At 36.2% G+C, this 12,364-nt stretch overlaps 1 protein-coding gene across 1 annotated transcript in view; it reads right to left on the bottom strand.

The window, feature by feature from the left end:
* The window catches only part of ADAMTS18 (ADAM metallopeptidase with thrombospondin type 1 motif 18), a 79,649-nt gene that overhangs the window by 42,984 nt on the left and 24,301 nt on the right, over window positions 1–12,364 (bottom strand). The window contains exons 3-7 of the mRNA XM_026856939.1: window positions 8,016–8,298; window positions 4,149–4,348; window positions 3,305–3,388; window positions 2,277–2,436; window positions 1,549–1,654 (exon numbers count right to left, since the gene is read on the bottom strand). Coding sequence (XP_026712740.1) covers window positions 1,549–1,654; window positions 2,277–2,436; window positions 3,305–3,388; window positions 4,149–4,348; window positions 8,016–8,298 — 833 coding nt within the window. The remainder of the gene's footprint in view (window positions 1–1,548; window positions 1,655–2,276; window positions 2,437–3,304; window positions 3,389–4,148; window positions 4,349–8,015; window positions 8,299–12,364) is intronic.

Below are 12,364 nucleotides of genomic sequence, written 5' to 3'. Positions count from 1 at the left end.
AGGAAGGAAGGAAGGAAGGAAGGAAGGAAGGAAGGAAGGAAGGAAGGAAGGAAGGAAGGAAGGAAGGAAATTAAGAGACTAAAGGGGATAATTCTTGAGAAAGAAGTTATGGGCCTGATTCTCTCCTAATACTGATCGAAGGGCATTAAAAATATACTGATGTCAGTGCAATTGCATTAGTGTGACAAAAGGATCAAACACTATATATTTTACATATTTGGTCCCCCTGAAAACGTTGGCACAATTCCCACGGGCTTCACTACTAGCTGGATTATTCTTTAATTCCTTGTTGCCCTTCAGATGTACAGAAACCTGTGAAAGGGTCACTCATGTAGACATTAGGTCATAGTATATACTGTGGAGCATATTTGTACAATGAAAACTAAATAGTTCTGATTCAGTCATGCAGAATCAGACGGATTCATGCCTTGACCAAACAGCAGAATACAGTACCACTGCTTTTCAAAGATATTCTGTGCAGTAATGTTACTGCACAAAATAAAGATCCTAGGCCCATGTTTTATCTGACCCTTGATTTCAGGTTTGTATGACATAAAGAAACTAAGCTTCTATACTTCCAGTGGTTAGACAGGCTCCACCTTGAGCTATGTTAAAACTGAAAATCAAAACCATGCAAAAAGTTGTGAAAAAGTAATTTAAAAATATCTGGGGAAAAAACAGGAGAGCAAAACCTAATCATCTTCTTTAGATTTAATTCAACAATTCAGAGACTAGCTTAAGCTCCATGTAAGATTATTACTGATCTTGTTTGAGAGACAGCAGGTACTTTGGAAAATTAGTCTTATTACCATAGAAATCAAATGGGAATGAAACGAATGTAGATACAGAAAGGCGGAAACCACCCCAAAGGTTGTTTTTAGCCAAATCATGCATTAAATAGGTAGAGAGAACAAAGAAGGACAGGTTGAATGGAATGAATGGCTCCCAGATCCTATGAAACACCGGGTCTTCTGGGCGAGAGATCTTTAAGAGACTTGAGAGATCACATGTCCATACTGTAAGCTGCAATGTCCTTTCTCTTTTTGAAGCAACCATACTGATACTAGAAGCAATTTGTTTACCAGAACATGTTAGCAGTGTGGAAAGCTTGTCGACTATTGTTGTCAGCTTTTAATTTTTGTTCTGATTATTAAAAAAAAAAAAAAAAGAGGAAAGCACCTTGGGCAGCTGATTCACCATTTCATGCTAAAGGACACACCTCCGAGTGAAGAGTCTTGACTCTGTCCTAAAATTGCCTATAGTTTCCCATCAAATTAGAAACAGTTGTGAGGTACCTGTATCAGAATAAGGTCCCTCCACCTATGGCAGCAAAATCAGTCAAAATCCCACAGTGGTTATCTTTATGATTGTTGAAGATATGATATTTAATAAGGCCAATGCATTAGCTGGGTGGTCTATATATTCTTAATCATTATATAGCTCTCTATAAGTGATCCATGTTTAACTGATTTATATTGACTGGTGCTATGTTTCCATTCACTTACATATTTATTTATAGAAGGAGCATGTAAGACTCATGAAACTTACTTGTGTCCAGATTCATGAGCAATTGTAAAAGCCAGTCCAAGGCCTGTATCTTCATTAATGGTGCAACTACGGTATTTGCTGCACATGCCACTGATAGGTGCAAATCCTGAAGGAAGGAAGCAGTAGAATAGCTTGTTCCTCTACAGAATTCCAAATACATGTATCATCTGCACTGGTCCTAACAAGTCAGTCTACTGTGGTGCCTGAAGATGGTTGTCTACTTCGTCAGGTTTATCATGGAGGAATTACAGCAGATTTTTATTTGACAATAAAGAGACTCTGGTATAAGAAGTATAAATCAAAGCTAATCTCCCGAAATTTACTTTACTTGTAATGATTATTCATTCCCACCTTATGTCTTTACTGCTCCCAAATTAGGGAGGAATCCTATTCAAAAAGGGCAAGTAGTCACAAAAAGAAAAAAAATAAGAGTGGCTCAGAAATATTCTCAAAATCAAAAATATTCCTTGGAGAGGCAACAATCCAAAAGGATGTCTTCAGACAGCTTATTTTGCCACTTTTTCTGTGGCAATGATACTAGTAATACTCTTTTTCTTCTAGGTACCTCAAAGACAAATACATAAAAATAATGCTGTTCTTTCCTCTTCAAGAAGGCTAACGTTATGTTCAAAAATGGACTTCTTTATTTTAAAACATCTCAGTCTCTATGAATCAAGATGCTGCTGTTGACACGCATAAGTTTATCAGCATGTGTTTTTATATCATACCTAAAGTATCACAGGGCTCATTTTTCCAAGAGCAGATATCAAAACCCGTAAGCAAGATGGCATGGTCATGGCGCTTTCCATTCTTCCCAACCAGAGCAGACTGCCATTGACAAAAGCTGTTCAGTGACTGGTCCGCATGGTGGTTAATCAGTAATCCACCCTGCAGATATTTCATAGACACAGAAATAAGGTGCTTCCATCAGTATTTGAGAAAAGTGATTGAAAGAATAAGTGTTAGTTAGGGCAAGGGGAATTACTTTTTCATATTTGTTCTACATAAACTTATTTATACCCATGTTAACTGCCTGTGATGACCGATTCAGTTGATGGATCTATTACAGCTGTAAAATAAAACTAGATCTTTCCAGAGACACACGAATATTGTCAAAATCAGTGATTAGAACTGCAGTGTACAAATGTGTTTGATTCCTGATGAAGCTGAACACTTAACTATTTTCAATCTTGCAATTAAAATGTTTAGAGATTGCTGTGGAGGAAAAGTATTATAAAAGTAGATCAACCCATCACAAATTTCCTTTAATCAAAAGAGATTTTATCTTCTTTTGTCTCAGCACCCTTGGCAAAAGAATTGGCTCCACTCCCACCTTTGCTTATATGCTATCTTCTGTTTGGGACTTTTGATTCCTTCCCCCTTCTGATCACCACATCCTGGAATGTCCAGTTCAAAATCTATTTATTTATTTATTTGAATAATTCTTGAGTAGATTTCTCATTCCAGCCATTTCTCTTCAAGAAAATTCTAGAAACCGTTAAGTTTTATCTTACCGGAACATTTCAATGATTCTAAAGAACATTTATGTGAAATTAATATCTTACCATCAAAACCCAAGAAGCAGTGAAATGCAAAAAGTGATTTTGGAGGTTTCTGTGATTTTAAGCTTTTTCTCATGTTTTATGTCTTAGGAAACCTCTAATGAAAGTTCATGTACATAACATGGGAACCCCCAGTGTTTCCTGTGAACAGTATCAAATGAAGCATACCACACAAAAATTCTGACACAACTTACAGGCTCTTGTTCCAAAAGAAGAAGGCTCACAACAATAATGTTTATATCACTTCCAATTGTTCCATCTTTAAACAGACTAGAGACCTGCAATAATTATTTAAAAGAAAATATCATCTATGTATAATCATGTATAATACTTTTTATATTGATAGACTAAACATACGTATTGAGTTATTACATTGGGCTTCAATTTTCAATATAAATTAATGGAGTTACATACCTTGTGCTATTAATCCAAAAGAGTTTAATCCAGAAGACTTATGCCCTAAATCACTACACTTATTCAAAAAAATTGAAAACCTTCTATTGATTTCAATGGGCTTTGTTCTGTCCTTGGTCTCCTGGATCAACTGTAATCAAGTTCAAAGTTTAAGTTCAAGTTTTGTAGTACAAAACTAAAGAGCAAAGCCACAAGGGAATACATATTTCTAGTTAAATTATATTATTTTTTTCAAAACAAATTTTTGCTTTCTCAAATAAACTTTCCAAGGAGATACATCAGACAAAACAGACTAAGCTTCATGGTAGTAAATTAAATGAGTTTCAATTTCAGAGTATCTGTCCTTTTTGCACTACACAAGAAGTATTTTAAGACTTAACATTTTATATATTTTCCAATTTCAGTTATTTCTACCTTACAGTACTGTTGCCAGAGCTGTGATAATCTAGGGATCCATCTTTAAAGAGCTTTTTGATATAAGTAATACATTAGATGAGGCTTGAAGAAAGGCTTGTGTAAGATGCCCCTGCTCTTTCTGATATTGCTGTTTGTCTAATGAAAGATCCTACTCTGACATAACAATATTCCACAGGCAAAACATACTTCAGTTACACCACATCTTACCATATTCATAACTGTTAAAATGTATGTTGTTACATTTTCCTTGCCATGTTTCTCTAACATTTTTTTATCTGCCACAACAAGGGTTTCAACATTTAGACTTCCATTTTTCTGAATTTTAGCAGATGATCTTTTGAACCTTGCAGAAGTCCCATATTCATCTGAGCGAATGTATGTCTCTTCTGTGGGTGGCTTAGGTGCATCTAAAAGGAAATAAAACTCAGTTTTGGAAAGGGTTCAGATCACCCATGAACAGTTTCATCACAAAATGAAGCATCATAGGTTTAGAGTCTTAGATTATTTTTACAGCATGTGATTTAATACTTATGGCTAAGTTCTTGTATATTTATCAAAAAAGACCTGATTCATTCCTGAGGGAAGGATGGCTACAGGGAGAGAAGGAAATGGGACAACCACATTCATATGCAATAAGCAGTTTAAAATAAGGAATTAATCTAACAAAATGGTAGCATCTGTGGCAAAAAATACACAGAACTTTTAACAGAATATCTACATTTTTCCTGTCCTTTTGATAACTTCCTGAGGTGTTTGGCATGTGTTACTTACATAGCAGTTGGTAAAAAAGTCCTTTCCACAACAGATGTCCACCATCAGTACAGAAAGCAGACACACACCACAAGTAAGATTCCTGCCAGCCTGCTATTGTGATTGACATTAGCCTTCTATGCGAATTTGCCACTGAGATTATTCCTGCTGGGAACATATTTATTTAGCATAGGGAAATGTCAGGCAACAGCAAGGAGGGCTTGACTTGAAAAAGTGCACATCCAGCCCGCACACCCCACTGCCAGGGTGCACTTTTTCCCTCTGTGCTTGTGTAGCATGGTCAATGGCATGGTTAGAGGATGGTCTCTACTCCATTTCTTTGGAGAGATAGAAAATGGGAAATGAAATATATGCTCCTGTTATTTATAGCTTCTTTTGCATAAACCTACACTGTCTTTGCATCAAGAGTTAACTCAAAGACCACTTTAATGTACTATTTGGATAACAATACGATTTGACACAGGATGTAACATGACACAAGTGAGGGAGCCCCAGGTAATTAAAAAAATCCTGCCTTTGCCTCATCAGAATGTTATTGCAACGACTGAGCTAAAACAGACGCTACTTTCTTCCATGCCAAGCTGGGAAATCAAGAATACCATAGGAAGCACAACAGTTGTTGCTTTCATGAACTAAGTCACTCTGAACTAAATTTAACATTGCAAGTGACTGTGCTAGTAAGTTTTTTAAATATATCACTCATTATAAACAATTGTCCTTTACAAGCTCAGAGAACTTTTCTCTTCTGGAAGCACATGAAGACATGCCTCACCCAAGAGTGAAGTGTTCGGTTCAAGGCCCATCAGTTTCCATGTAGTATTTTGAAGGCAATACAACTTCAAGGCATTTGACTCATAAATCCATGTGCAGTGGAGTTTTGCTCTTGAATTAACTTCACTGCTACTAATAAAACCTAAGCAGCAGCAATGTTTCAAACATGATTTAACAACTCCAGTCCAATTAATTCTGAGGATCTAAAAACATTTAGATTGTGAAGAAGAGTTTGAAAGATGATTAATGGGCTTCTCTAGTGCTTACAGATTGCCAGCATATGAAATTTTAAAAGATGGTGAGTGGGACAAGCTACTTCTATGACACTAAAGTGGCAGTGTGCTCTTCTCTCTTACTGTTCAGCAAATTTGGATTCTTGCTTAGGTTAGGATAAATTAACCTTAACCAGGCAGTGTTAAGCACAGAGGACTGCCTTCCGTAAGACTGCATTCTCAATGCCTTTGTTCATTCAAGCTGAAATTTTCTATTCCAGGTGACTAGACTGGATTTTGCTGAAAATTTAAAACTGATATGACTCCAGATCTCAGAACAAGACCAGAAAAACAATATAAAACCCAAAAATTAAAAAGAAAAGAAAAAAAAATAATAAGGAAAAAAGTCTCAAATACTCATAGAAGCGGTGTTGCTTTTACTGGAGTGATGTTTTCTTCTACATCCTATATTTGCCCCTACTCAATTAAACAATCATATGTGATTTTATTTGTAGGACTGCATTCAGTCAGTGAACATGAGATCAATTTGTTCTACAGATTAACCAAGACTGAATATGGAAATAGGTTGTTTTTTTTAGACTTCCTCCTTCCTTTCTCTCAGAAGGTTACAGGTATATACTGCATGAGGTGAAAGACTGCAGGATATGAAAAGAGAGTTTCATGGTTAAGGTAATTAAATGCAATCTTGCTTAATCGGATCCTAACAGTGCATCCAACACTGAGTTCCTAAGCATTGATGGGTAAATCATTTCTACTAAACTCATTCACAGTTGGATGCTAATTGCATGTTCTTCATTTAGCATAAACACAGCTTGAATACACAGCTAAGAACTCATAACTGTAACTGAAATTACTGAATATATAGATACACATACATAATTAGAGGATCATATATTCTGATAAGTATTTTAAAGAAAAACTGAGTTTATCAATTTGGTATGCAGAAGCAATGGTTATTTTTGACCTCTCCTGTGTCTCTGCATCTCATTTATAAGACAGGAATAATGATAATATCTTCTCACATCCCAGGAGGTTATGAAAATGCAGTGTTCAAAATACACTCATTTATTATAGGGATAAGCACCACATAAAAGCTCAAGAGGACATGAATAATTCTGAATTTGGTCAAGCAGTCACAGGGGGTACAATAAATAAGGCACAAGACCACAGTGGACAATGCAAATAAAATAAAAGACTGTAGCGCAGACGAGCTAACTTAGCACCATTACCCTCTGCTCCGAAGCAGGCAGCAGAAAAACCAGACAGGAGGGAAAGGGAGTATGTAATGAGGTAGCTTTGAACTGCATCAGATTGCAAATGTTTACAGGTTGAATCATAGGCTTGTGCATTTGGCATTTGATGTCTAGCTTTCAAATCTAAGGAGAAGGATTTCTGAAGAAGCAATCAATTTTTAATAAACAGTTTTCAACCCTCAGATAGACCACAGTCTCAGACAGCCACCTTTTCCACTACCCCCTTTCTCATTCCTTCCCTTCTATTTGTTTTCTGTTTCTTCCTTAGATGCCTTTTGGAAAAGAAACCTGCTCATTTTCTCAGAACTCAAGTAGGAAGTTGGAAGAATATAACTGGACTGAGACAATGTTTTCAATACTGTGTGCAGTCCTGGAGACCCTCATTAAAAAACTCAGCTCAGAAGCAGATCAGCTTTCAAAAAGAGTCAACTGAATGCTCTAAGTACAGATATAGGATCCAAGGGGGCTCTAAAATGTTCTACAACTTGAGGGCCTAATGAAGGACTCAGAATAGACCTTGGCAAGATAATATATTCCCATATGTTTTTAAGAGGTGGCTCCAAAATATTATTTAAACAATTTACATGGGAGGTTCTTTTTGAAGATCTCAGTTGCTGAAAATTTCATTATTAGATGGTGAGTTCTGAAAGACTTATTCTCTATCCTCTCAGAAATTAACGATTTGGAAGACTTCTTCTCCATCTACAAGCCTAATTAGTTATATATCCCCAAACAAAGAGCAGTTCAGGGACTTGGACATCATTGTGCAGAACTGCTTGCTGAAAACCATGTCAATGTCAAAAAATCAGGCAAGGGACCTTAGGTAGAGAATAAGAAAACTAAATATCCTGATGGCTTAATAAAATGGATTATGACATCAATTTAAAATAATAATCAAGTTTCTCACATCTATTTCACTTAAGAAATGTATAATTTAAAATTATTATGTCTCCATCAGAAAGGTGACTGTGAATCACACCTCAGAATCACCACAGAGTCTCTAAGAGCCACTACCTCAAACAAGGAGAGAAAGTTTCCTTACATACATTTCTTGCGACGTCCACAAAAATGTTGCTTTTGAAACCTTCCATGATGGTAACCATTCGCTTGAGCATGATACTTGTGGGAAGTGTGCATTCTGTGATGACCAAAAGAAAAGTATTTGGGATTGGACTCTACTGTGTAACGGTGCACCTTCTCTTCTGCAGTTCGTTTATATAATACGTGAGGATGGTGTCCAGCAGGTGATGTGTAGTTGTGCTCCTGTGCTAGCTGCTGAGGTAATGGAGATATAAGGAACTCGATCTTCTGTGTCCTTATCAAACCTGACTAAAAAAAGAAACAGCACCACAAATTAGAGAAAAGACTGTCAATGTTCATAGCTCTTAAAGTGATCTCCCTTCAAAGCCTAGACAGATCGAAATATGCTCCTTTAAATTAGATTTACTCGAGACATAATCTAGATGGTGTTCCCAATTAAAGAATGGATTGTTTCACTTTGGAGGTGACCAGGTTTCGCATTTGGTAACACACAAAACAAGAATGTCGAATGTGGGAGTGGCCGCATAGCATCTTCACACAGTACCATGAATAATTTCATATGTAATATTAATCTATTCTTCATAGTACAGATTTGTTTGTGTACAGGATATACAGTCTCACATAAAAAGAAAATGCTTTTGGAAAATGTAACTTCTAATAAATGCATAAAACAAAACCAGTAAAACAAAATATTTGAATTAAGATTCAGGTTTTTTTCAGAACAAGGTATGACCAGACAGGAATCCCAGACTTAAGGCTACTCTAAGTAGAAACATAAGCACATCATAGTACAGCAGCACAAAGTGATGAATGTTTTAGTATTATCTGAATATCTGAACATTTTAGTACTATCATTCAGTAATCAACTCACTGCAATTTAATCATCACAAAAGCAATTTAAAATTTATGCCCTCCTACTGATCAGTGAAAGCAAGTTCTGATTGTTTTCCTTCTTGGATCCCTGAAAGACAGAAGTAAGTATGGGAAAACTACACTGTAGTTTTCACATAGTATCTGTGCATAAAACTGCACATGTGATGAAGTGTTTCCAGGATCAGGGCCAGGGAAATGTGGGTGGCACTGAGGAAGTATTTCCATGCAGCTCATTAATCAGTTATGATTTTATTTCATTTCTTGGTTTTGTAAAACATGTTGTAATAAACACTCCTTTTTTACCAAGTCAAAAACCAAGAAGAAGTTTCATCAGGTAATTCTATTACATTATATACGTAATACTAGATACAGATTTTTGTTTTGGATCAGTGAGGTTCCACCATGTGCCAACACCCTCCTGCCAAAATTGACATCCCACAAGGACTACATATCTCTTATGCTTCAGAAAAATATGTGCAGACAAACAAATGTCAATTGCAAACCATCTTGCCCGACATCTTAAGTCCTCCCAGATCATGATTCCACCTCCTTCCTCAAAAAGTATTCTTTGAAAATGCAGATATTAGACATGTATCACCTATTCCCTTCTGAAATAGATGCTTTTCTTTAGCCTAACCTCCTAGGACCAGAATGCCAAGGGTATCAGGAGAGTAGTTTGAATGCCTAACGTAAGCATTGTATTTCTTAAGGATTTGTAGGATTATCTGCACTTTTAGAACTGTTTTCCTGTGAGGAAAACTCAACAGAAAATTAAAAGCAACTGAAAATATAAAGTTACATATGAAATCTTCACAGCTTTAATTATTTACTAAGCTAACGCTAAAATTGACTTTAAGTCTGTTCCAGATGAAAAGATAAATCAGAGATATACAGGTCCTCAACAGTCTGGAGTCATACCCTATGCCCTTTCCATGGAAATTCACTCTGTCTTTCCAAATCAAAGGTAGCTTTGCAGTACTGCCTGGTATAAGCATTTTTCATGGGGGCCTAATAATAGTGCTCATAAAATCATACTGTGAACCTAATTCTGACAATAGAAGAGATTCCATATTAGTAACTCGGAGGGTCTAATTGGCTCCTGAAAAACAGTATGAAAACAAACATAGATGATATTCTGATTAACAATTTGCCCCCACTCCTTTCTTCAACATGAAGTCATAATTACATATCTCGGCCTATATCTACTTAACATTCTAAATGAAGGTTAAAATTGCCTCTGTCAATAAGAGACAGGCTTTGAATAATTGACAAGAATTTAACTTGCCTGCTCACTGCAATAAGTTGGCATATTTCAAATGTCAGATCATATTTGGTCATGACAAAGTACTTTCCTGTAGGGAAGACTAATATTTTAATCCTCATGATGTGTGTCATCACACAATTTAAAAGTGGTTCTAAGAGGCAATCTTTATCTTCTAGAGCACACTGATAATTGGGCACTGCTAAATGATTCATTTTTTTTTTAGCTGGAAAACAGAAATGTAGTGAATCTGTTTTTTATTTCCCCATTTTAAAGGTTTCCACATCTGAAATTATTCCTGTAGGATTCATTTTGTAAATGATTCAAACCATATGGAACAAAGGGTTTTCTGCATTTTCCTGTAAGAAACTGTCCCTGATGTACACCAAGTTTCAGCCCCAAATGTAATTTCTATATTTAACATTATAAGGGTGGATTGAGAATCGGGGGTGGAGGGGAGCAAACTGAATTTTGGGCCCTGTACTGCATGTAAATTGCTGCACCTTTACATAGTCTGACTGAGTACCTTACAGATGTATCTTTTTTTTTTTTTTTTTTTTTTTTTTTAGAAATGACCCTAAATCTCCAGTAAGGCTTCTTTCCTTTGGGTTTTACATCAGACACATCCTCCAAATTGAAAAATGTTGTGTGAATGAAAGATATCTTCTTTTTGATAACATCTAGTTTTATGAAGTTGTCAAGAAGAAAGGGGGAATGCCACAGAGCAGTCTGGACACTCATTCAATCACAGATCATTTTCCATTTCTTCCAGGTATGGGATGGTTTCAAGGATTCATATTAAAATAATCTCTTTGGTAATTCCAAAGTAATGCTGAGAATGCTGACCTGGCTTCTGACAGATGCAGTCCTCTGAATCACTGCAAAGGGGACAATTGGGTTAGATACTTTTTTTGTAGGTTCTTGAATTTTAGCCTTAGGTAAAGGAAAGTGGCCTATGGCATATGGAAAATATGCCAGCTGAGAAATGCCAGAGCACAAAGGCAGGATACTAGCACAGAATCATCTTTTCTAGCTTTAGACTGCCAAGGAATTCCAGATTCTTGAAGGCCAGATTTTGGCTAGTCTGTACTCCTGGACAGTGGAAGTGTTGGAAAAAAAAAAAAACACCAAAAAAAAAACGTTTCTGGGAATTTTTTCTACAAATGCATGAAACAGCTCTCTAATTGTGAGTTAGATACAATATGTTTATCCAGCACAAATACTTCAGTAGATGAACAAGTACTGTCAAAACTGTCATTAAAATTTATGCATTAGGTTTCCTATTGCCAGTATAGCTTTAAGTATACATGCAATTTTCCTTGAATCAGAACTTGGTGATATCGTTCCATTAATTTTGGGACCCAACAACAAGAGGGTCAGATAGGTCAAAACTTCATTTTTATTTCAGATTCTCTGCAATTATGAGAAGAAACAGGATGACAAAATCTAACATTCTTACTAAGTCTAGACAACACAGCATGAAAAAGACCAGGGACTCCTGTCTATTCCCTCTCTCTCCCACTGTGGCTATCACTAATAATAGCAGTAATTGTGAGAACATGGTGGGAAGGAAACCCCAAGGGATTGCTCAGTTGGAATTCACTGTTCTCTTGTTCTTCCCTCACAACACATAGTTGCTATCCTTCTGTAAGGGATATTCTGTGCCATTGGAAAGTAAACATAAAGACATGGTGATCTGTGTGGTTAGCAAATAATTCTGAATCAATAAATTAGAGGAACTTGCAGTTTGTTTGAAGGAAAGTTGAGAAGAGATGAGAAGGCAGCATTCCTCCCACTTGTTATTTGTTATGAAATGTTTGCTTAGCTCTGGGCTAAAGGAATTTTCAGATCCAATACATCTTTGTGAAATTCCTCAGTATCAGGGTGTTATCACCAAGGTAAGGCACTCGTTCAGTTTTCTCGGTGTGTTTTAAAAGGAGGAAGAATCTCAAAATTAAATTTGGACAAGGGAAATGATAATAAAATACCTGCTTTGAGATTTTTTTTTTAAATTGAAGTTAGATTATAAACTGAAAAATAAGGAGAATTTTCTAAACCACTGAAAGCTTATCTTAGCTATACAAAACCAGGTAAATCTTCCATTGATTTTAGACCCACATGAAACAGTTTTGAGAGTCACACACTAACATACCTGTTTCTAACAGGTCTCACTGACCTCTTACTGGAATAGCACAGAGGCTGCTCCCATTTGTCTCCCCA

Source organism: Athene cunicularia, assembly GCF_003259725.1.
Source record: "Athene cunicularia isolate RWA chromosome 11 unlocalized genomic scaffold, athCun1 chr11_part1, whole genome shotgun sequence".
Lineage (NCBI taxonomy): Eukaryota > Metazoa > Chordata > Aves > Strigiformes > Strigidae > Athene > Athene cunicularia.
Note: the sequence above shows the minus strand (reverse complement) of the source record. Positions and strands in the feature narration are given on the sequence as shown.